We start from the raw sequence: 26,773 nt of genomic DNA, 5'->3' as shown, positions 1-26,773 counted from the left end.
TGGGGGATGTTTTCTGACCATATATTTATTAATTGGTTATTAATGATAAAAATAATCATCAGTTGAAGCACTAAATCACGATTTTGTGATGTTTAATATGTATCTTACTTAGGCTTAAGAAAAGGAAGTAAACAACATTCATAATTGACAGATTTGCGAAGTTGAGTTAAAAATTGGGTTTTTAGCAAAACGACTCAAGTTTTGTCAAGTCAAGTCAAGTATCATATTTACACTGGTAATGTTTTAAATTGATATCAAGACCTAGAGGCAAACAAAAATAAAAAAAATGATCTAAGTGTTCACCAGAGCTGCTTGTAGCTGGATCCTTCTTGGAGGACTGACTTGAAATCGGTCTTCTCTGGGGCTCCTCACTGAACCCAGTCCCCTCTGATCTCTTTGCACGGCCCGCCTTCAGCTTCTCCTCCACCTTAGTCATACCTACAACACACAAACATAGACACACAGTCGTGGTAGTAATTAATACTCCCACTGAACATATTCAAAGTAAAGTGAGAGATACAAGCAGAGAGGGACAGGTGGAGGACAATGCTGAACAAGAGAAATGCTAATAAAAGGAAAGTTGATACTGGATATAAAAAATAAAAAGAGGTAGAAACTGTTTAGAAACAAAGGATGTTTTACTGAAACATTGACAGGCGGACTGAAAGAGAGCAAGAGAGAGCAGTGAGTCCTGCAAACTGTGGATGGATAGATAAGCGGTGATGAGTAGTTTACAGCCTAGTGTATGCTGTATGAGTCATGAGACATTTTCAGCATATGAATGAGACAGAAAAAGAGAGAGATACTAGAAAAGCTGTGTGTATGTGATGTGTGCTTGGTGTTTGAGTCACTGATTCATTTAGTCGGATATGAAACACCTCTACAGTTGCCACATTAGCACTTTTAAAAGACCAGCTCCATTGATCAGCAGTAGTAGGGAGCATTCATAATCACTCACAGAGCCAATCACACAATGTTGTTAAGTTCTTTCTCAAGCAGTGGTACATGTCTTCCCATGGTTTCCATTATTCAGTGAATCTTCAACATGTGTCCTGCTGTACTGTCAGTGATCAAGGATAATTCACCCAGTTCCTAGTAACAATCTTTTCTTCGCAACTTCATTTATTCACTTATTAATATCACGCCCACAGGAGATAACTGATCAAGGCTGTTATGGGCAAGTGTTCATTAGAAAACTTTATTTACTGTCAACAACAGGGTTAAGTCAGAGCATTTTTTGGTATTTACCCTTCAATCCAAATGTTCCAGATATTGAAGGCTGCTCTCCAGTGAATTTCTTAGGTGTTTTCTGCTTACGTCCTGGCTCAAAAGAAAAACACAGAGCAGGAAACGGTCAAACACATACACGTACAAGCATTTAATTAGAACTTGTGGTCCATTACAAAAGATATGTTGTAATCTTACTGTGCCTCATTCGCTCTGGGTCTTCGTCAGGGAAAGAAGGGGGAAGGCTGTCCCATTCACTTTCACTGCCCTCCGCGTCAGACGACGTGCTGCGGGACTCCTGGGACTGAGGCTGGACTGGCTGGGACTGGTGAATCTGCTGTGAAGGCTGAGTGTGGCTGTGCTGTTTCCTCTCACTCTTCCCGTGGGCCAGCTCCCCGTTCTGAGAGGGCATGGACACCTCCTGGGTCTTTTTCACTTTGAAGAACATCGTAGAGGGGGGACTGTTCTCCATGGGCCTGAATTCACAGACCAAGGGAGGAAAGTTTTGTGCAGTCAGCATTATGACGTTACTAACCACATTATGTGGGTCAGTGTGGGTGGGAATTTGAGATCTAAATCCTAGTCACCTTTTCTTGGTGTTGGACTTGACAGTGGTCTTTTGAAGCTTAGGCTGCTCATCCTTGGGCTCCATACTAACCCTGTCTGGGTGGTTCCACAACTTGTGCTTTTGCAGGCGCACCTTTGTGGCAAACACTGCCTCACAGTAGGGACAGCCATGACTCAGCTTCTCAGCTACGGTGGCCTGGTACAGACACAAACACAGACATGAGGAGAGGGGATTTAGAGTGGGCTCCCTCTCTACACAAAATAAAATGACAGTGGGTAGCTGTTACTGGAAGCATATTACTTCAGTTGAATAATCACAGGTTCTTGAAACTGCCATGTACGGTCATTAATCACTAAATATTTGAGGTGTGAGCATTATAAATTATCTGGAAGTTTAAACTCTGATATTAACTAACTTAACAAGTAATTTATCACAGACTTTGATGGTCCTTCCTTTGTTGCTTTTAAAATATCTTTACTGTGATCCACTGTTAAAGACTACTCATACTCACAGCATAAAGTACAAATAGCTGCATAACAGGAAAGAACAGAGGTTAGTGACTCACCCCCTGGCAGCGTTGATAGTGGTACTTGACGCCATAGATGCTGGGAAACTCTAACCAGCAGCCTGAACACGGACACTTAACCCTGGAGCGGCGTTTAAACTCTTCCTTCCATTGTACTATCATATGGGCCTGCTCAGGGGTGAGGAAGAGAGAATTCAATACATGCAAGGATTATCGCTATACTGTATTCTTGTATATCGTGCATATTCATGGAGAGCTGACTACTCTGTGCAGGAAAAATAAAGCCCACTTCAAACACCTACTCAGTTCAAAGAGAGATACTCACAGGGATGCTTCTCAGTTCTTGCACTTCTGCTTTAGGGCGACCTTTCCTCTTCACCTCTGCTGGCTCATCACACACTGGACCTGTCAAAATGGGCAAGAAAAACATTTCTAAATTGCTGCAAATAGTACTGCAAGTGCTTCATATTCATGGCAAAGAAATATAAATTATTATATCTGTATATAAGCACTTCTAGATATGTTCTTGACATGTCATGGAGCTACACAAATACCCAACTTCAGTAAAAAAAAACTTTTCAAACCTCCAAAATCCCTGAATCCGCTCATATATTTAAACTAAATACGGACATGAAGGAAAACCAATATGTACAGCTCTGGTGATGGGTTTGAAAACTGATAAGTGTTAAGATGTAGGATTTGATTGTCAGATAAACAGAGGAAGAATGTGCATGTGTGAATGTGTGTGTGTGTGTGTGGCAGAGAGAGGAAGAGAGGGCAGTGTGGGTAGAGGCCTTCTGTTGAGGCAAATAGATCAGCTATAAATCTCTAGCGCCTGTGTGAACCTCTGACACAGCACACAGCAGCCTCAGCTCTCTCTCTGCTCCCCATTACTCCCTCCCTACATCTCTCATACTGCCGCTTCCCTCTTTTCTCACCTCATGTCTAGCTTTCTCACTTTCCTTTCCTTTCCCTCCACACACCCTTCCCGATCTTTCTCCATGTAAATTTGGAGGACAGGTGGTGCACTGGCTCATTACTGCTCTCTTCTCTGCTACAATTAGACCTCTGCACTCTATTTTCTCTATACAGTGCTACTTAAGAGAGGGAGGGAAAATTGAAAGAGCGGAGGATGAGTGTATGTATGTGAAAGGAGAGGAGGGAGGGAAGGGGCGTGACAATGGGAGGAGAGGGAAGCAGAGGATGCTCAGGGAGAGAGGAGAGAATTGCAGAGGCAGATGACTTCTTCTTCTGACCAAGCAGAATACTGAGTGACAGTGCTGCAGGTAGGAGCTGAGGCTAGACTCAGCTCTTCAGAATGATATATCATTACATGTGCTCTCAACTCCCCTGCATTGATCTGGCAAGACCGGATAGCGGCAGCAGAAACAAGGCAAGCAGGAGACAGAGGTGCTGCTCGAACTTATTCAGTCATATCAGATCTAGAAAATGCCAAAGGGAAACTACTTGAAGCAGAGATGATAGTCCTTAGCTGTGAAGTGGAATGCAGCAGTGGTCTTGCATAGACTCCCTTTTGAATCTGTTTCACTTCCCCGTGTTGGGAAACATGATTTTATTCTACTGCAAACTCAATGACAGTGACAGGATGCACATTTGCCTAGTGCGGCTCATTTGTGGCAGATCCCAAACTGGATCAGAGCACTCTGTGTGCTTACCAGGGTTTTAAAAAATTGCTGGGAGTATTTTTTATCAAATAAATTAATTGACTTCCTGCCATTGTTGCTCATACAAAAAGAGCCTTCAACAACCCAAAAAAACATCTCTCTATGTCAGTGATGTTAATGTGTATAAAAACACAATATGGGCCTAACCTGTCATGATGTCCCGTCCTCATTTCCCTCTGTTTTATTACAAAGTATCAACTTATCCTTTTTCCCTCATTTGTCTTCTTTTTGTTTCTCACCCAAGCACAGACACAAACACAGGCTGACGGATTATATGTCATCTTTTAATTCAGACTCAGAAAGAAAATAAGGCAAGGCTGTATGAGATTGAAGTAGCACAGCATTGCTGGCTGTATTTGGGAATAGTTCATGACACAAGGTGCGAACACACCGATAAACATGCACACTGATACACATAAACAATTACACAAAACCATTACCAGTGTGTGTAAGTGTGATGTGTGTGCATAGATTTGAGTGTATTAATATTCTCCAGGCGACAGAGCATTTCTCTATTAGCTGTCTGGGTAGCAGCTGGGGAGGTGATGCAGTCGGCAGTGCAGCTCTTGTGCTGAGGAGGAAATTGAGCATGCATTCTAATTCCTGTCTTAGAAAATAAAGGTCTTGTAAAAGAAAGGCATAATTAATGAATTCTGCTCTTGGGAAAGATATGTTCAGGTTGCTATGGGAATAAGATCCACTTGTCTTAGTTACCACTATCAGAAGCCTCTTTCCAGCAAGCAGAACAATTAGGCCCACATACAGAAGGCTACAACGCAAATAGGCATGTATACACACAAGCCAAGGAAGCGCTGGTGCGAGTGCAAACTTAACTGTAAAAATGAAAAATACAACAGCAGACTTATCTTTCCTGGGGTAAAGTATGCAAAACACAAAATGTGTTTAGTATCTCTTACTTTGCTTTGCTTGCTTGAGTATGGGTAGCACACTCTGTGGCGCTCAGCAATCACAACCATCGTCTTGGTATGAAACAAAGCAGGCCCATTGTGTCATATCTAAACCCTGGTTCTCAGGCACAGGCCATGGGGATAAAACAGCTGTTCAACTAATGTCAGAGTATGATTCGCTCTCAGCTGTCTGCAACTGTTGCTCCACACTGGTTAACCCTGACAGCAGAGCAGAGACGAAAAGAGAAGAGAGCTGCTGCCTAATGATCTCAAATAACCTCTGAGTTCTCCTAGCTACGCCTGCAACTGCTCCCCCTGAGTGCAAGGGTGCACACATTACCCACAAACACATACACACACAGGCGCACACACAGAACAGTCATTTGTTTTCCTCGACAAACACTCACACAGGAGCCTTTGTCTGTGTCTGCACAGTAGGGTTTAGACATACTGTACATTGGTTTGGAGAAAAACAACACATACACAAACAAACACTACTCACCACTGACACAACTCCATGGAAAGAAGACACAGTATTACTACTTCCTCAATCTCAACAGACAATAGATAGAGAAATTGATACACCTGGACACAGTGCAGGGTAAACACACTGACAAAGTACAACCGTCTCCTTAATGTGTAAGCTCTCCTGGTCCTACAGTCAATGCAACCACTGGACCTTTACTTCTTCACAACTTTCCCCTCTCTCACAAATTCTCAGTTAAGTGGCATGTCAGCACACACACACACACACACACACACACACACACACACACACACACACACACACACACAGTACAAACGTTCCCATCATATACACACCTCTCTTTGAAGACGTCCCCATAATTCCCTCCCAGTCAGGCGTGATTCCAGACAGTGAGTAAGAAGAAGTAGAGAGGTGTAGCAGCACCAGAACAGTCTTGCGACCCAGACACTGACTAACTGAAAGAAAACCAGACTCTCAGTGCGTCTCTCTCTCTCTCTCTCTCTCTCTCTCTCTCTCTCTCTCTCTCTCTCTCTCTCTCTCTCTCTCTCTCTCTGCTAATCCCTTACACAGATACAGTTGTTGACAACATGGTTAGACTAATTTAATTTTTATATTTAATTTTTTTTCTTCTTCTTCTTTCTGAAAACACTGCAAATACTTTTTTGCCATTCCACTTACTCTGATAGTAAAACTAAATCACTCTGCAAGTGTTACAGGGTGGCCCAAGTAAACAGCTTAGTTTTTGAGGGGTTCATATGCAAAGGCTAAAGACAATCGGCTGGGATCTGATTGTGAAGAAGAAAATGTGAGCTAATTCCATTACTGTATATTACTCTGGTTCTGTAAGTTAGATAATAACACAATGGGTTCAACTTCAGGGCTGGAAATAATGGACAACAAATTTCCTAGGTATGAACAGTCTTTCATAGATGAATAGACCAGCATTGCAAAATTACAATGTTAACAATCAGGGTGACACAATTCTAGATAGATTGTAACATGAATGAAGAATAAAACCATCATGCATTGTGTATTCTTTAATTCTACTATAATTGGGAGTATCAAAGTTGTGAATTTTAAAATTCCACATGTGGTGGCTTTGATAGATATATTTGTTAAGGGCATCATTTATACATAGGTCAACTGATTTCAGGGTTTGTCCTACTCTATGACTTAATGATAAGCAGAGCATCTTCTTACTAAATAACCAGTAATTAGTGCCCAGTCAGAAGTGTGAATGTACTAAGCAAAAACAATTTTCAGTGCCCTCAGCGGTTTGAACTCCTGTATAGGGGATCATTTTGTGTACATTCCAGGAATCCCCACAAAGACCTGTGGTAGGCTATGTTTACTAACACCACTAAACCACACTTACAGTAAAGCAGCCAAATAAAAAAAAAAGAGCTTGGGCTTGAGATTCCTCCTACATAATCTGGTGACTCACAATACCTTGACAGCCTCTTCAGACCTTTTTACAGCCTTTCACATCAGCTGCATGCTTCATATTATTGGAAACCTCATCTATCGTCTGATGCCCATTTGGCCCATGGCTAATAGTATATTTAGTGACATCCAAACACAAAAGCCTTGGATTCTTGGGGGATGATACGGACAGGTAAACTGACTGAACAAATAAAACATTTTTAAATGTAAGACTGACTTGACAGAATCATGGTGGAATTCACTATTTATGCACTGAGGCAAGTTGTGGTATACAGTATGCAGTGCATAGACCAGCACCCATGAAAAAGGCAAGTGTTTATGCAACAGCATATATACGAGCCAGACACACAATGCCTGCTCCAGACTGTTTGCAGTGCCCTCCTTATGGAGAGTGACTCACCAACTCAATCTCTATCATCTCCCATTGCCCTGTACTCCTTCTCATCTGCCATCCTCAAGCCTGCCAAATAAAGGTGTGACAAAGATGACTAAAGACTCTCCTCAATACGAGATGCAGCATCAGGCTGAGAAAAGATCCAGAATTCAATTTCATCCCAAAAACAAACATTCTCCAATCTATGGCTCTTTATCGATTTTATCTTTTGGTATTCCACCAATTTCTAAGACTCAAAGCATCAGCAGGCGAGGGCTACAAAATATAAGAAATATAAAGGTGAGAAGAGTGAGATGGGGAGCGTGGCTGGTGGGTGGGAGTAGGGTGAAGAAGATTGCGGGGATAGAATGAAAGGTGGCATGGATAGTGAGGCTGGAGGCCTGGGGATTGACTGCTGCTGATGATACAGCATAATAAGTGGGACAAGAGAAAGATAAGGAGTTTGAGGGAGGATTAAATGGAAAGGAGTGACAGTTATGTGTAGAGAATACGGCAACAATCGAGCGAGTGAAAATGTGAGAAAGCAATAGGTGGAGAGGGAGAGCAAGAGATTGCTGCTGAGAAAAATAGCAGGGTCAGCAGATGGCGTCTGCGGGCCGGAAATGAAGGTCCTGCAGTCAGAGTAGTGGACTGTCATTTGAGAACACTCATGGCTGTGCAGTGTGCACACACACGCGCAGTCATGTAAACACAAACAAAAAACACATTTAACAGTCAAACACAGCCATAACCATATAAACCAATGCAGACCTTCCCCATACTGATAGAGACAGCTTCTCCCAACTCTGGAGCAGCCACCTCCCCTTACACACAGCGTGCCCGGGGTCCCGTGCCTGGGATCAGGTAGGGTACTGCACCCCTCTCAATCAAAGACAGAAGATGGTCACACACACACACACACACACACACACACACACACACACACACACACACACACACACACGCCTAGACTCCACTCATTTATGCTTGCATTAATGTTTGCAGAAAGGAACCTAATTTCAGGGCTTGCCTAAATCATTTGGCAGAACAGCATTAGGACTGTCCAAATACTTTTACCGTAGGTTGTTTAACAGCTTAGAAGGCTGTTGGAGAAAAAAAATGACAAAACTAGGACTCTAATAAGATGCTAATGTGAAAAAAATGTAAGAGCAAGAAAGAAAGGAGAGAGACAAAGAGAGAGCAAGTCACCCTCAGGGACCACATCCTTTCCTGCAAGTTGTCTGGTGTGGCAAGGTGACAACTCAACCGCACCACTCTAGGAAAGTACATAAACCCGATTTGCAGTCTTTCTTTCCGTGCATAAAATCACAGAGGGATTTCAGGAAACCACTAGTACAAAAAACTGTCCAGCGAGGACAGGGTTTCTTCATAATTACATCATGCAAAGTTTCCGACAAGGACATTTATCGATCAGCATGAGAACTGATAATACCACGAGGTGGAACAGTCTTACCTTTTAATGAACATGGAATGAAAAATGATTCATTATTAATGAAAAAAGATGACCAGTGGGAAGACGGCATATAATGTGGTACCTGGTTATCTGAATAGCACACTGTGTACAATGGACATAGAATGAGCGCTGAAAAACATACACAGGGACCTATAGATATTGATGGCTTTGTTTCACCAAACCAAGTCTCACAGTCCCCCAGGCACAGACAAACTAGCGCCAGGCTCATTATGATTAGCATTGTAGCATTTCTTCTCATTACTAGCTCCATACAGTAAAGCTCATGCCAGGCACTGATGAGTAATAGGAAAAGGAGTCCAGATTTGAGTAGATGGCTTGTCATTTGAAAAGGTAATGCATTTTGATATAGGCAGAGTGTTTTGCTGGAGGTAATACAGAAAGTCCAATCAAAGTCAATGAATATTTTCTTTGCTTTAGTTTCAACTACATCTGAGTGAATCATAACATGCTGCAGTTATGGTGTGGTGGTTAGGGATTACAAATGCCACTGTAATCAAGTGCCCAGATGAAATGAAAATGTAAAATTCCTCATGCTCTGCTTTGTGTCTAAATTAATTCCTACTGTTACACAAGGATGTGCACGTGTTTCAGTTGCCTTGTGGTTCCCCTTTAGGTTGCTGGATGCTCTTAGAGAATCTTCAAACCTCATAATCACATAAAAAAATGTTACTAACTGAGCCCCTCTAAAGTCTAGGGAAACCTCTGATGTAATGTTCCAGATAAGAGCAACTTTCCAGCCAAACAAGACAATTCTTCAACTACAAGTGGAATGCACATTTGTATCTGGTGCAATCAAATTGTGCTGGAAGCTGTCCTTAGCACAGACTTGTACTATCAAAAACACTGATATGATTACTATTTTGAGAAGCTCTATTTACTGAAAGTCAAAGCAGATCAACTGTGGAAAAAGAAAACGAAACTGACAAGCAGAAACGGTAGTCTTAAGTTACCAGAAAAAGTCCCGAAAAGACCAGGACCATTACCTGTGAAAACATTTTTTCAATGTGCACGCACGCACGCACGCACTCACACACAATCATGCCGGTATCTTGTTTACTGAGTTATAAGGTGTAAAAAAAATCTATAAAACATGACACTTTGAGAGGCTGCAGAGAAAAACATGTCATTCAAATACACTGTGTTCTGTGCTACAATACATTCTTTAAGAGCAAAAGCAGCACATCAGTCAGCAGCCTGTGTTGGAAACCATACTGTGAGCCTGTGTTACCCTGCTAACTATAGAAAGATTAAGCAGATAAAGACATACAATTAAAACAATTTAATAAATGGTTTCACCACTTAAATCACCACAAAAAAACTGTCCAAAGCTTACTGCACTCTGAGTTGTCTTGCAAAATATGCTTTGTATTACTGTCCACAGCAAGCAAGCACACACACACACACACGCACGCACGCACGCACGCACGCACGCACGCACGCACCCACACAGGCATGCTAATCCAGCCTACAGGGCTGATATTAACATGGAAAAAAACAAATTGAAGCATCTAGTCTAGTGCTAGTGCTGTGTGTGTCTGGGAATGAGGGGCTATTTTGTAGCAACCAAAACAACTGGGTCATATTAGAACAGCTCCAGTTTTCCAAGTCTGCCTGACTCTATTAACAATGTCTTGATGATCTGCTGGTTATTGGATTGAAACATAATTCCCCAGCCCGGCTCTCTCTTTCCAAAATCTTCCATCTCCATCCAGATGGCTTAGGGTTTCACTAATGTCAGTGCTTGGCAATACTTGTTTGTTTGGTTTTCTCACTGTAAGGCACTCTGAGGGAAAATGTAGTTTCCAGGCCCTTCTGTGGTGAGAGGGGTAAAATTACATTGAGGCTGGGGAACCATTGATTATAAGTAAAATATAACTCATTCAAAAAAGCAACAGAGACAATTACAGTATATGCATTATGTGATCAAATCCTCGAAAAACAACACCAAAGCTCTGAATAGCCTGCCTAGTGCTAACATAAGCTACTAAATAATTAAAAAAAGTCCAGCCAGTCTAAAGCCAATGGAATATAAAAGACAAATTGGCAAGAATACTACTGCAACCATCACATACGGTATGTGTTAGTATGTCATTTTGTATGCAAATGAGAGCTATAACTCTTCCAGGCCAGGAGAAAACCCGGGTCACACAAACAAAAGCTTTCTTAGTTCCCACATTTAAAACAATCTGTGAAGAAACGCTGCCTACTGTAGATCTAAAGTGTGTGCATAGAATACTGTTTTCATTTCATGAAGTGTGGCAGTGACTCGTCACTCACTGTGTTTGTTGTTTTCCGGGCCTGGCGTGGTTCTGACAGGCTCCTGGTGATGTCCATGCTTGGGGGTCCGGCCCCTTGGCAGCCCTGATGAGGACAGCTTCCCAAGCCTGGGGCCACTTGGGCTCTCCATGCCTGCAATGGTAGTTTTGGGGGTACAAAATCACACAGGAGAGATTGGTAGCTAGAGGCGATATTGGGATACTTTCTGACGCTCATTAATCCCGTTCCATTGCTTGTCAAAACATTATTAGCAATGTCCACTGTGATGATGCTGTCCCTTTGTTCTACAATGTACTTCATGTTGGCCATTGGTGCTATTGGACTGAACGTTATCTGAGTGGAGGCACACACATCATCTGCAGTTGTAATGAGGGTGTGATCTTCCATGTTTCAAAATCAATATTCTCACTTACACACTAACTCCATGCTCTGCCGATTAGACAAAAGGTGAGTTAAAGAGGGAGAGAGAGGGGTACAAAGCTACTTTCCTGCCTTCTTTCTTTATTATTAAAAACAGTGATGCATCTTGTAGTCAGCAGCAGCAACGTGTTTTTGCTTTAAAGGGGTGATAGAATGCAAAACCGATTTTACCTTGTCATAGTTGAATAATGACAGTTCGGTGGGTAAATAGGACATACATAGAAGCTCAAAATCCCATTGATACCCCTATCCTCTGCAAATCTCACATTTTGAAACTGCCGCTGAAAACGGGCGAATCTCAACAAAGCTGGAAGCTGACGTCAGCATCCCAACTCCTAGTCTTTGTCACGCCCCAACATTTGCATAGGCTACACCACTGACCTGAGGTCAGCTTAGTCTTCTGAATCTAGCTAGGCAATGCAGATCTCCAGAGGTCCGCTATTTAATTACTAAATTCACTATGGGGTTTCTATGGGGTTCGCTCAAACCAATCAGCGCGCAGCTCATCTAAATATTCATGAGCATACCATATTTGGAAGGAAAGCTCTTGTTCCAAATAGAGCCATATTCACAGGGTAGTTAAGGGCCTAATAAAATAGCATTCGGGAAATTTTCAGCCCAACCAATGTTACATACCCTATTAGGAGACCTTAAGGAACAGTGTGAAATACCCTATATAATCATTCTATCACCCCTTTAAGTGAGAGCTAATCCCTTATTTGTTGACTGCTACGGTAGATAGATTACACAGCATAGTCCACCAATCTATTATAAACATCATGCCACCATCATCCATAGTAAGCTCAGTTTTGGGCTCTGTACTGAACCCTCATTTCCTACCAGCATGGGATAGTCTAATGGATGAAGGCTGACAATTGCTAATTATGCTAAGTGGGACTGATTACAATCCAGCATGCTTTCTCTTAGCACACATGCATGTCACTCTCCTAATGAATTACAACAGCACAAAGGGTCACTCGGTTGGGGCCACTTGGTGTCCATTTACACGCCATGCTACTCACTGTACATTGAGCGATGATGGCTCATCCGTCAAAGTGACAATACGCTCACAGTTTGTTATAAGTTGTTAACACATTTGACTTTAAAAGGCACAGTGAGCTCACTGCACGATGCAAGTTGCAGAAATATGCACACACTCACACTAGACACCTTCCTGTTCCTGCATGATGTGTCAAGAGTGTGAAGAAACTGTACTGAAACTACAGACAAGCATTTTACTACTTAAAATAAACAGATGTGGTGGTGAGAGAGATAAAGACACATTATTATGCTCAATTATCAGTGGTGAAATGAATGCGGCTTGTAATATTTTATTGGGAGTATCAATAGCGACATATGTACTTTTTTGTACAAAATGCATTTTTGTTTCCCATGTTTTGCCTTGGCATTTGTTCAGCAATGTTTTTAAAATAACATTGCAGCTGGTGTTTTCATAAAAGATTTCTAGAAGTAAACCACAGTCCTACATTACCATACATTTAGCTAGACACAACAAAACATGGTGACACCCACTCACATCTCCCTCCAGAATCTGCTGACAAACCAACCTGGAAATAAGTATTTTAGCTACACACGTGGCACACTGCCATGCTGTGTGTGTGTGTGTGTGTGTGTGTGTGTGTGTGTGTGTGTGTGTGTGTGTGTGTGTGTGTGTGTGTGCGTGTGTGTGAACTACAACAAGGTTACAGAGTTGCCTATTTTATGTGGTTAAGAAAAAAAGAGTGCTCCTCTGGTCGGCCACACCTACCTGAACTATCGGGCAGTCACCCAGCGCTAGGGGCCGGGTGGCCCCGGGTCACCCACAAGAGGGAGGAGGGGGTCAGGAGACAGACACCGAAGTGGGCGTTTTTCCACCAATGTTATGTTACATGGCAATCACACCTGCTGTGCGTCAAGGACCGGTCAGACTGGGGTTGGGGATCTGAAAGGAAGTGGATAGTCGTCACTGTCGTCCTGTCCCCCCCACTCTGCAGACCACGACGAGGTGGAAGAAAAAAAAGAGCAGGGCAGGAGAAGAGAAATTACAATTTCGTCTGTACATGAAAATAAATCCTGGATACTTTCACCTTATTCCCAGTTTCCAATTGCCTTGCCCCCCTCCTTTCCTGCATTAATATGTACACCACGAGGCACTTCCTCAACCTCTGTCTTCTCGTTAAACAATCCAGAAATATTAGAAATAGCCAAGAAAATATACGTAGGTCCTCGACTCCTTGAGGAAAATATTAGAATACGGGATGGTTTATAGGCAGTGAAGCAAAATGGCGACTTTATTACGAAGGAGGAGTAAAAAAAAATCCTTGCGCTGGCTGGAGCTAAAGGGAGGCACACAAATATATTTAGTGCAGTAATTTCGACGGCGGCGAAACACTTGGTTAGAGTAAAAGAAAACGAAGCGAAGGAAAATGAGCAGAAAAGCCAAATCTCGGTCGGTTTTGGTTCACTCCTCGGTTCCTTACCTCGGGATTATTTCGCTTTTTTATACGGATATTATCTCGGCGGCCGTGTACAGTATTACAGTAATGTGTGTTGGGTCATGCGCGTATCCACTCCACCTTTGACAGTTGCAACTACAGTCTTGAGGCAACTTGCAAACTCTCGCGTTATTATTATCTATTATCGAACAGATTAATTGGGGTTTCTGTCTAATAAAGTCGCTGCAATACCGGCTCGTGCTGCTCTTCCGACGTAACGGCGCTCGTTCCTGACGAAAAAGGGTCAGCACTTAAATTCTTTAAATCAACCTTAGCCAAGTATTTTAATCTAGTTGCTGCCAAATGTTCTCACCATGCGCCCTCCAGCCAAATCAGGCAGGAAAAATGATTATAGTCCAGTCTGTAGGAGGCTATTCTTTGTCATTAGGCTACCTTACTGGAGGCAAGTGCTTGATGCAGTCAATGCAAGTATCCCTCTCCAAAAACCACTGGAACGACAATGTTTGCTAAACCTAATGAGTAAAAAAAAGCCCCACTAATGAAATTGTTCAAATTTTTTAAAATAATATAGGCCTACAAATGCGACTTTTATAATAATCGATCATACAATCCCAAAATCCATGGTCAATATTAAGGCATGATGTATTAATCCTATTGATGTTACCAGTTCAACAGCACATAGGCCTACAGTCAATATTGGATTTTTAATTGGTGTAAGTTGACTACAGGCTATGTGCACACTCCTAGCATTTCCCTATAAATCAGCTAATAATACATGTTTAACATTTGGTGTGAAGCCACATATCTTCCTTGTATCACAGCTCACTTAATGAATTATTAATGGCATCATTGCCACCTCACTCGGTTTCAGTAAAACAACAGAGGGTCTCTCTTATTTGATTGGTGCCAGTCGTCATGACCTAATATTTCCTATTAGTGAAAATCATCTGAAACCATGATGTAATGTAGGCTATGTGTAAAAAACAAAAAGGTTTTCAGCATTGCCAGTGGAGGGCAGGAGAGCCTCATTTTTGTACAAAGTTTACTGTGATGTATCACCCCAAAGAATCATGTGTTTAAATAAATTGCATTTTTATTTTGTTTAGGCCTAATGAATATCACTTAAATCAAAGAGGCTTTCACACTTTGTAACACAATGACACTAAGAGACACACGGACAAGAGTAGGCCTATACAATATTTTTAAATCTTAATATTAAAAATAATAATACACAAATCAGGAAGATGAAAGAACAAAGCATTAATTAATTAAACTTGCAGGTGTTAACCACTTACATTTTAGATGAAGTTATGTTTTGCTAATCCACTATGTCTTTTGTATACTGTCTAAATGTATATATCATGCCAGTGATTCTTATTTGATTATTAATTTTTATGTTATTTATATATAAACAAGTTAGTTTTATTGTTGCAAATGCCAAAAGATTTCCAACACTTCCAGATTTTGAATGTCCAGTCAAGGTTTGTCTGCATCAGTCTTCCACTAGAGGGCAGTGCTTTCCTGTGATAAGTCAGAAGCAGCTCAAAAACGATGTGGAAACATGGGCCCCTGTAGCATCTTTAACACTTTTAAATGTGTAGTTGATTTTCATGGCAATGTTATGTGTGTTACTTTGATCTCAGGAGACTTGAGCTGATGATCAGCTGGTTAATGACACACTGAGCCTGATGGGTGTTTCACTCTCGACTGAGTGACAACTGCCATTTCCTGCACAGTCTGCCTCCTGCTCTCTTTAATGGCCACTGATGAATAGTTTAAGTGAGGCCTTGTTTGACCCGTGATTCATCCTTTTACTGTGGCAGTGATATATGTTCCCTCTTCTCCTCTGCTGAGTGAGCAAAAGGCTACTTAATGGTTTTTAAAACTGGCCAGGTGGAGTGGTCTGTGTCCTTAAAGGCTCTTGAAGAGTCCATCCAACAGTTGATTGTGTTATTTATCTTTTGACCTTTCCAGTGCAAGTTGATTGAGTACACATGCACTTTTTTTTTCCATATACTGATTTGCTTAGTAGTGGTATCCTGAATATTAACTCTTGGGCGCTGGCCAGAAAAATTACAGTCTTCAGCTGTTTGTGCCACTGAGCAACTCCACTGGAGCAGCTGCTTAAGGGCTGCTCAACAGTAGTTGATGAGAAAGGACAGATTGTTTCTCATTCTATTTCAATGCTGTCAGAGAATTGAGAGCCAGCTGATCAAAGCCACAAGCAGATAACGATAAACAAGCTGGATGCAGAGCCTCCGCATTTGGGTGTTTAAGAGAATGATGACGAAAGACAAGCTTTCAAAAAGAAAAGACATTTAATAGTAAACAGTAACCAATTATCTGCACCATCCAGCCATCTGCTCCACGGATTTATTCTCTGTCAGTGTTGAGAAGGCCACCGTTCACTGAATCTGTTTATCATACATGTGCCTTGTTATCAACTGGTGAGATGCTTCATGTCTCTCAGTAATTGGATCCCAGTGTGTGTGCGTGAGCTAGAGACAGAGTAATAGGAGTGTGTCTCTTTAGGCAAGCAGCACTGTTTAGCATTCACAGAGTCGGAGTCATGACTCGAGGAGCCAAAATAACAGGTCAGAGTTTGAGACATGCTCACTTTGTAACAAATCTAATGTTCAATTACTGTAATTGAGACTTTTATATTCATCTTTGGATTAGCTGCACTTTCTCCTTAAACTGTTTTTCTTTCTTTGTTTAGGACATTTTATTCTTACTGATATTTAAGGTAATAATTGATGAATGAATTAATATTAATAGTATAGATAATAATAGTAATAATAATAATAATAATAATAATAATAACAACAATAAATTAAAAAACAAAAGGAAGGAGGAAAGGAAAGGGAGAAAGTAAGAATAGGAGATAGTAGCAAACAAAGCAAGGAACAAGCAGCAGAAGGAAGTTGGCAAAGTAGGATAAACAAAAGTGAGAGTAAGACAGATAAAGACAAACAAGAGCTGTTCAGCATTTCTTGGATATGGCCAGAATAGGATATCTAGGAAAACCTTTGGGATTTGAAGAGAGGGCAACTGAGGTGACTATCACGTTGTGCTACTAAATATAAGCAGTTGGGTTTCTGTGTGTGTACATGTGTGCATAGGTTTAAAAAAGAGAAATAAAAACAGGAGGACATTCACTTCTCTTTTATATACAATCAGTTTTGATGATGGGAACACTGCCAAAAGAATTTGCCTCAAAGACTGGAAGACACCAGTTCCATCTTGTTTCCAGCAATGATTACAAGAAATGATATCTGTCATACATAACAAACATGTTGTTTTAACATCTTGAAATGTCTCCAATGGGAGAGATCTTGCCCATCTCTTCTACAATATCTCGAGACAAGCTGAATGAGGGTTGACTTTTGGCTTTTGATACCTGCCTTAAGTTGAGCAGAGATTAATTTTCATTTATTATTATGGTGAGGGTATATTTTGTTGCTTCAGTGCTACTTGTACCTGTGTTTCAGTGTCTGCTGACATTACTATATACTAATAACTCAAGAATAAAAACAATTAAAAATAATTATATTAATACAATGTGAAAACAAGACCAACACTGAATCTCAATTAGTTTATTCTAAAAAGACAGCTTTCATCATGTTCAATACCATATGTCTTCACATCTGTAAAGCAGATACATATTTTCCCTTTTTGCATTTTAAACAGCTCATCAGTCATCTGACAAAGGAAACCAAAAGTGTTCATATTTACAGTACATCCGGTAATCCAAAAATAATGTATTTTCTACCTTTTAACAGTCAATTACTTACATTACCCAAAGACTCCTCGTCAAAGAACGGATGGAGGGATGCTGGAAGGGGAGGTTTTGTTTGCTGGAAGTTTATGTATGTATTGAAATTATTTATTTATGTGACTTAAACATCTTCATCATACACAGCTGTCTGCTTCTGTCTAGAGTTAAATCAAAGGTGCTTGCTTCAGTCGCGCTGGGAATCTTGTATCTGGGTAGCTTTCATAGTATTTTTGATTTCTGAGCATTTGCAGTCACAGTGTCACACTAGGGACAGAAATTGTGTGCGAGAGATGACATACAGTATACAGTAGCACACACAAAAGACAGAAGCTATGAGGCTGGCAAATGATGCGCTGAACAGGCAAAACATACATTTCCCTCAGCAGACATCCCTCATTCTTGTAACTCAAATCATTTCTCCCATACAGTGCTCCTCCTCTTCACCTTTAATCATTCAATTATTGCTTTATCAAGCATAGACAGTCTATCACATTAACTCTGTGTCCTAAGGATCCATTGCATTAATAAAAGACTAAGGAACAGTATACGTATATTTAAACTGTATTGTATTCTACAACGCTCATACTGTATATATATATATATATATATATATATATATATATATATATATATATATTTAATTTCTGGCTCATATACTGCACATCAATAGAAAAAGACTGATTGTTGGAATGAAATTTGTGTTTTTGATGACCTCCAAACCTACAAAACTACCCAAAACTAAAGTCCTGAGAGGAAAACGTGAGTGTGACATGTTGGTGAGTAATTGATAAGAATTGTATTGGCATTAGTCAAGACCAGCTAATTCCTTGTAAACAGGCACCTCTCATAGCTTCAAAGGGATATGGAGATCGACTGGAGGTTTCCTTAACTTTCGATCCAGTGGCCGAATGGTGGCGCTGCATGTAAATCTACGTTTACACTACAATACAAACTGTCGTCCACATGGTTTTAGCATTACTGGGCTCAAAGGTTCAGAGAGTTATTCATTCACCTTAACCAGAAGAGAGAGGAAAAACCATAAATACTGGTTGTGCACATGTAAAGCATTAAAATCAGTCTGATCAAAATGACACCAGGAAACCAAAAGGAGATTTGCTGCGATCAAGCATATACCAGTGACAGGCCTGCATCATCACTAGAGCTGTGAATCTTACATCTTATCACTATGTTACAGTGGGTACCCCTGCCTTGAGCCGGGCTTTGTCTCTCTGTCTCAGTGTCTGTAAACCAGATTGGCCGTGTTGAATGAGAATCCTCCAGACCGGTTGGCATGTAGTCTATAGGCTTGTCCTCTCCCCTTTCACCATCCGCTCACATATCTGAAGACAGCAGCTCTTCAATGGCTCCTAGAGATGTATTGTGACAGGGGATGAGGGAAAGGGCTGCCAAATGGATCCAGGGGTGAGCTAAGAGAAGTTTCCAAAGGAGGCTGCAGAGAGAGGGGAGAGAAAGGAATGGGGGAATATATTATTAGAATTAACATGGATAGAAAAAGCAGAGGTTAAAGTGCAGAAATAGTATCCTCTCACATCATGGCCTATTGTTGCCTCAGTGCATGGTCAAAAATGCATTTCCCTCTCTCTGTTAATGCACCATGAAGCTGCTGAAACACACCCTGCCTTGAAAACAAATCTAAGACCCTTTTCAGAGTACAAGTACGGGGCTCATAACCTTCCTGAATTTGTATGTGACACCTTACTCCCCCAAACTCGGTTACTGAATAATCAAGCAACCAGTGTGGCAGGCTTCGCCTTGTGTAACACGCTGCACTCAATCACAGAGCAACAACCAATAATTTACTATAAAACACTGACTGACTGAATAAGTAAGAGAGTAATGGTAGTGCATGCAGATTGCTGCAATGTTGCTAAAGATAATAACACATATATATAACAATAACATAATGAAATGATGAAACCTCTTCAAAATAAAGGTGTTTCATAATCAAATGCAGAGATTTCATTCATGAAAGGTCTAAAGCTACAGCACAGGTTTACAGCTAGACTTATAATATGTACACATGTTTCTGCTATAGCATTCTACTGTACTGCGTTGATATATATACACTGTGGTTATATAATAAAGCTTTACGACAAAGGGCAGAAATGACATTAAGCTAATCAGCATGTAATAAAAAGGCTTTTTTCCTCATTGTCATTATCTCTCAGTCGAAACAACAGATGTGACCAGGTGGTTTCCTTGACAACTAGCCAGTTTGTTCTATCCTGAAATGACACCAAGAGTCAGTGGGAAGACTGACTTTACTCTCCCAGACAGTTCCAAGCTCCCCTCTCCTGATAGCCAAGGAAGACACGCCACCTGTCTCTCGACACAGACAGATGTAACACGGCACTGGAGTGAACCTGATCCAGGAAACGATGGAGAGAGACAGAAGGGTGGAGAGGCATTGATATGACTAGAGGCTTGTACAGACACAAAGAAAACCACTTCTCTGATAGAAACCCTTTTTAAATGAGCTCCCGATGGAGTTGTCACAGCGTAGGTGCAGCAGAGGAGAAGAGGCGGTATGGTAAGAGGGGTATGAACAGCAACCGGGCAAAATTCGAGCTGAGGAGAAATGATGTGCTCTTTCTTTTTCTTTGTCTGTCAAGTCATTCATATTCTAATTCTGAGCTACATTTCAGCTGGCAGAAGCCACATACTGTAGAGCTCTGAGTAAAGCTCTGCAAGGATGGGTAACGTCACAGGAGCGTTTCAGAGCAGACAAGACAATTTCCCACGACAACCAAGGTGCTGCCGACAACATATCTTTTGATTTGGGGTAGGGGGTCAATGGTTGGTCATCCTGTTTCAGCTCAATTACCACTGAGAGTCTGAAGCATGGCAGAGCTACATAGACTGAGTTTGATGAAAATATGATGTTGTGTTGTGAAGGTAGGAAGGACTGACAGTTTGTTATAAAGATATAACAACCAGAGGCTGAGAAGAAGTAGGATGGCACATCCCCCACTGGGCTCTGATCTGAATCCTTCTTCCCAAAGCTTTCCAGATGTTACAACAACCCCTGCATGGTTCACACTGCCCTGAGAGAGGTATGGCTCTGGGCTGTGGAAAACATCATCCTTACCTTTCACAGCCTAGCCTGCTGAAAATACATGAAATACGGAAAGGGATGTGTCTAAAAAATACAAACATTATGCACAAAAAAGGAATAGCTTTTAAATGAAAGGGTAACGTACAAGAGGAAACATAAACAACATACTGTGAAATAATGCAATGCAAACAATAGCAGTGAAGGTTAAAGTGGTGGATGTATATACTCTATGTACATTTGCATTCAACTTTGATGCTCTGATTTGAATTTTCACCAACTGTTAGCGATTTTAGAATTTGAGTAAGTTTCGTTATTTAACCATGACCTGAAACTTTTCCCTAAGTTTAAAGTGATACTAACATAAAAATTTATGTTTTGAGTTTCAAACACTCACCTTCTGTAGACTTGAAAGGTTTGCTGTAAAAAGTTTATACAGTAGTTGGATTTCCAATGGATGCCAAAAGTTTGTCAGTTAAAAATGCATCCCAGCATTGGTAATGTTTATATCAAAACTTTTCAAACCACTACAGGTATAAAATATGACGGTTGCTATACTCAGTGAAGGTTAAAAAAGGGGATGAGTGTTTGACATTCAAAATATATTGAGTGCAGTATGAGTTTAACCATTTTTTTTTTTTAAATCAAATTTCTTTTTTTGTAGCCTAAACTTTAGGCTACAAAATCCCAAATGCTCACCATCCCAAATGTCCAATTTATGATCGTCAGATGTGGAAGAACTTGAACTAAAAGGGATGTGATTCAAAGTTTGGGCTCATTTCAGAAGTGTTTGCTGTACACACAAAGAATCACATTTCTAAAAACATGGTTCCATTCATGCATTCTATGTTAGGGAAATACCCAGCAGACAGCATTCTCAGAAGTGATTTGATAAAATATATGTACAAAATGTTTCTGTTCACTGGGAAAGGAAAGAAAAGAGTGTGTGTGCTCTTGTGAGCCTGAGGACACTTAGCATATTTTATTGAGAACAAACACCTAACCTTAGAAGTCACCACAGTTAACCTTAAAAGGGGAACTCCAGCAATTGAGTATTGTACTTCCATAAAGTGGGGGCTTGTGAGAGATTGGTTAAATTTGGTGCAGTGGAGGCCATGATAGTCTCTCGTATGGGTCAAGTTCCGAAAACTCCCTACAATTCCCATAATGCAACTCAATAACATATTTCCATCTCCACTACTCCAGTTTGCAATGCAGGTTTTCTGTCAAATATGTTAAGTCTCAAGCCTAACTCAAGACAACCTTGAGGACACCATCATGTAAGACATTACAGTATACAATTGTTTTGACAGGCTGAGTAGTCCTTGCCATGACTATTAAGCTTACCTTCATGTGTGAAATTCATGAAGTGCCCCTTTAATCCAAATGTAATTCTGTTGTTAAATACTTCTCCTAAAATAATTCCATTTACTAATCAAAACTTCAGTAAAACATGGAGTTAATCTAGAAATACACCTTTCCACATTTTTTATGGCCTCCATGAAACAAAAACAATATCAATCTCTTTCAGTCACAGACACATGCATTTTTTGGAATTGAAACTCCAATTTCTTCCCTTGGTTATTGTGTGGAGAACAACATTTTCAACAATCATTTGCAACAGAAGTAATGTGATTCCATGTTAAGTGTGAAATGCTATTACAGTGCTTTGAGCAAGTGAGCCTGACAGATTAGTATGGAGCGGAAAGTATAGGGCCCTACAGCAAGGGAATGAAAGTGCTATGAGACCAAGCTTGCTTTAACTATCCATGCGCCATCATTAACCTCTTAACCCATCTCATTTCTTTATCTTTGTGATCTGCGATCTCACCCTGTAGTTTACCTCTAGCCGTTAAACATCTCACCTCCAATCGCAGCTCCTGTTTTTTTTACCGCTCGCTTTTCTTCCTTTTCTTCCCCCTACGTAGTCAAATCTTATCCCTCAGGTTTTTCTGAGCTCTTTTCTATGATTTGTACTTTTAATTTTGTTTCACATATTTTATTTTCAAAAGGATTTGGAGAGACACCGAGAGAGCACTTATTGCTTTGAGAAATCACTTAAGAGTGCATTTTACAAAGCTGTTGATATGAATAATATGAGACTCTTGTAAGGGTCATGGTAAATTGTGCTATCATGGCTCAGATCAGAGACAATTCAGGCTTATTTGTATTTTCATCCTCTTTTCAACAGTTATTTTGAGATCAATATTTAATCTTTGGTAAATCCATTGCAGATGAATCAGACCTGACAGGCGGTATAGACACAAGGCTCCACTAAATCACACCAGAATTGTAAATTTATTGGGAGAATCTTTCAGGGAGAATAGATGGAAGTGTGTGTGGGTTGTGTGCTGTGCAGTTTGAACCAAAACAGTCTGCCGATACATTACAAGTCCAGCCCTCATCCTTATACTTCACCATCACCATTGCTACTCCACACATGTCACAATTTGCTAGTCAAAACATCAGCATCGTTTTCCTCCTATATTTCTTTCTCAACCTTACAGTGTACAAGAGTCTGTGTCACACGGTGGTGTGAGGTCCTGTTTTACCAGCAAAAAAGTATTTCCATTGTTAAAAAATGTAAGTTCTACACGATGACTCATTTACTCATTTACTTTTACTAATATATTTAAAATTAAACAGGTTACTACTGCACAGTAAAAAAAGTACTAAAAACTCAATTCTCCTCCAGCCGGTCACACCCACGATTCCTTTCCTTTGTCCTCCTTCCTCCCTGCATCTGTCTCACATTAACCTTTAGCAAGCACAGCACACTATCCTGTGGCCAATCTTGAGCTGTGGAGGGGGTGTGGTCCAGTCAATCACAGCTGCTGGTCATCACCTTGATTCCCAGTCCAACATACAATGAACAAAACACAGCAAATCCAGAAAACCATGCAAACTATGACTGTTAAAAAATGCAACACATCTACCACTAAAACCAAATGCAAAATAGACAAAGACTAATGCAACTCAAACTGACCAATTAACCAAAACATGCAATGTTTGGATCAAAATCAAAAGCTGCTTAAAGTCACATTCTGACATCTGCATCCATGCTACTATCTATGCTGCACTCATGCACAGCGGTGTGCTTAGCTAAATGCTAACATCTACATGCTAACATACTCACAAAGACAATGTTAACATGGTGGTATTTTTCCATGTTTACCATGTCCACCATCTCAGTTGAGCGCGTTAGCATAGCAACACTAAACAGAAATAACTGTTGGAGATGATGGGACTTTCTTTAGTTTTGCAGGGATTTGTTCAAAAACTACTTATCGGACAAATGTAAACCTTGACCTGATAATGATGCGTTCAATTCACATGGTTATTACAATTCATTCTGTGGGGAACATGGATGTTTGTACTAAATATCATGGCAATCCATGCAATAGTTGTTTTAACATTTCACTCAAAACCACAAATTTCAACCTCATGTTGGCGCTAGATGAAAAGTCAGTAGGCTTCAACATCTGGCAACAATGAATGTCTGTACAACATTTCATTGCAATCAATCAATAGTTGTTAAGATATTTCAGTCTGGGCCAAAGTGGTGGACCAAATGACATTGGCTTCCCTGATACCACGTCTCTACCTTGTCATACTGCATGAGTTGTTTCAAGAAACTTGATGACTGAACATTATTTTTGGATATACCTCATTAATTTAAGTAGTTTGTAGGCTGAGATGCACAGACATGGGTTAGCTTGCAGGTTGCATGAACTTTGCTGAAGGGTCAGTTGTCGACCCGTAGATAATGACAGCACAGGTCATTTTATGGTAAACAGCTTTTTTAATGTTCCAGTCCACACTGAGACCTTTATCACTTCTGCCCTCATTTACCACCTTATCACTACGTCATCACACTCAGCACTCAGAAACAACCTCCATTATCACCCCTCAACCGTGGAAAGCGGTTAAAGGGGTGCTCTACTTTTATCACCTCTGAATACCCTCCAACCCTGTGAACCTAAGGTGTTTTATAAGGCCACCAAATTAGCTTGCCCTTATAACTTAGAGTCAGAGCCTGCTGAACTGGCAAATTACATTTGCATTGCTCTATTAATGTAAGTGTCCAACAGCAATTTCATTATTTCCCCTTACTTACCAGCCAATTGTATTCCATCTCTCAATTTAATTTAGTTTGATTCAATTCAACATGCTTGATTGGCATGGATGTCATTAAAAAACATTTGCCACTAAGTGTCTAAGAGGAATGACAAGAGATTAAACAATACATTAGCACAAAACTGATTTGTGGCTGATCCACTGGTATAAGACACATGCACTGGGTTAGAGTCTGGCCAGGGAAAGATAATCTAACAAGTCAGTTCAAGCTGAGATATTAAGTGTTTTTAAGCAGTGCTGATCTTTCATATCATCACCAGCTCAAAAAAAGGGTTGTTTAGTTTGTGTATGCATGCATTTAGAATGGGATTGAATTAATGTATTATAATTGGATAGCAGCCCAATTTAGTCTGGCATACATTGACTTGTCTTCTTCTGTGACTGGTTCTCTTGTTCTTTAATTGCAATTGGAGAGTGGTTCTGATCACTTTTCTTTGTTAATTCAAGAATCAATCTTTTATCTGTTTTTGTTCATGATTCAGACAGATAAGGTTTGTTATTTGATTTTAGTTTGATATTTCCCTGAATAGCTTTTGGCAGTGTTTTTTTTAAACTATTTTATATTGGGCTATTCAGTGACCTCAGATAAATTGATTACATTTTAAAAAGGCATCTCACAGTCATTTCTATGACTTGTTTAGTCTCTATAGATCACTGGGTTGCAGCACGATGTTCCTTATCTTTTATATCACATTTTGTATCGAACACACACACTTTTCATATTGCTGTGGGGATCTAGAGCTCTTACAAAATCTCTTTCAGGTCCCAAAGGTGGGTCAAGGATAGATTAAAATGGGCATTAAACCCAGAGTTATTTATATAATTTGTGTCAAGCTCTTACCTCAAAGCAGACTTTAGAGTTGAGAAAAAAACAGTAGCAGCATGAGCAGCATGAATAATCAGAAAATGAGAGTGAGCTTGACAGATCGCAAAGACCACTTTACTTGTTTGAATGTAGATGGTGATTATAAGAGCCCTTGCCCAAGTATCAGTTCATAATGATCAGTTGGTGGCAATAAAAAACTGAATTGCTTTGCCTGAACTAACACAATGCTCTATTTTAGTCAGAAGCACTTAGGTCAAGGGAGATTGGACCATTCAGAGAAAATAGTGACTATGCAGTTATTTTTATTTCTTTCCTTTTGCAGAAAAGGTTTTGCTCTTTACTGTGTTCCATGAATAAGAAGTCAAACAAACAGCCAAAGCCTCCAGACATATTTTGCTCTGAGTTGTAATACTGAATTACTGAAGAACATTGAAAACAACTAAACAACAGGATGCTGCTGCAGCTGAATATAGGTCTTGATCTTGAAGATTATGGTGCCCAAAGGAAAATTAAAATGAAATAGCTGAAAGGTGCTCTGAACATGAAACATGAAAAACTATGGTACTTCTCATCTATCAAAACTTAGGGTGTAATGCAATAGAAGAGTTAAAAATATATATATATTTGTGCTTAAACTTAAGTTAATTTTCTTCCGATAGATAGGTACCTGTAGTATCTGTCAAGGGACCTACGGGGAACATGTGGCAAAGCTTAAAGAAAGAAATAGTCTCCAGGAAACATTTGAAATCCAGTTCTCCAGACAGGAAATTGTGTCTCTTTAATGACTCGTAGCCATCAATGAACACAAAGAAAACAACCAACAAGCACAGCAGCAGCCAAAACAGGCTTGTAAGAAGCAAGCAACATTTACTGCCGAATCCAGGTCGGCCAGTTTATTAATGGCTGGATAATAAAAGTGTTTACCGAAGCCATCATTTAGAGGCAGCGCAGCAAATCAAGAGCTCCCATCAATAAAACCACACACATCCACAAACAATTGCACTTGAATGTCCAACTCCATCTATGTCACAGCAGGCATGCATGGTCTCAGACTGCCTCCTTCCAATTTAGCCAAACCCAACTGCTCTCCACTT

At 40.4% G+C, this 26,773-nt stretch overlaps 2 protein-coding genes across 9 annotated transcripts in view; both read right to left on the bottom strand.

Annotated features, from left to right (window-relative positions):
* znf512b (zinc finger protein 512B) overlaps positions 1-14,236 on the bottom strand; it is a 29,317-nt gene extending 15,081 nt beyond the window's left edge. For 2 of the 8 annotated variants that reach the window (XM_078255185.1, XM_078255192.1), the window contains exons 1-9: positions 13,890-14,000; positions 13,178-13,397; positions 10,990-11,121; positions 2,647-2,726; positions 2,361-2,489; positions 1,815-1,990; positions 1,426-1,703; positions 1,249-1,326; positions 304-438 (exon numbers count right to left, since the gene is read on the bottom strand). In XM_078255185.1, the coding sequence (XP_078111311.1) occupies positions 304-438; positions 1,249-1,326; positions 1,426-1,703; positions 1,815-1,990; positions 2,361-2,489; positions 2,647-2,726; positions 10,990-11,119 (1,006 nt within the window). In that variant the 5' untranslated portion in view covers positions 11,120-11,121; positions 13,178-13,397; positions 13,890-14,000. The other 6 variants (XM_078255187.1, XM_078255191.1, XM_078255189.1 and 3 more) reach the window with 6 other exon arrangements.
* A 3,210-nt stretch (positions 14,237-17,446) lies between these two features.
* Positions 17,447-26,773, bottom strand: part of LOC144521010 (sterile alpha motif domain-containing protein 10-like) — a 45,695-nt gene continuing 36,368 nt past the window's right edge. The window contains exon 5 of the mRNA XM_078255184.1: positions 17,447-19,093. Within this exon, the coding sequence (XP_078111310.1) occupies positions 19,071-19,093 (23 nt within the window). The 3' untranslated portion in view covers positions 17,447-19,070. The remainder of the gene's footprint in view (positions 19,094-26,773) is intronic.

This window comes from Sander vitreus, chromosome 7, assembly GCF_031162955.1.
Source record: "Sander vitreus isolate 19-12246 chromosome 7, sanVit1, whole genome shotgun sequence".
Taxonomy (NCBI): Eukaryota; Metazoa; Chordata; class Actinopteri; order Perciformes; family Percidae; genus Sander; species Sander vitreus.
The sequence above is the reverse complement of the archived record's forward strand: the minus strand, read 5'-3'. Positions and strand labels throughout refer to the sequence as shown.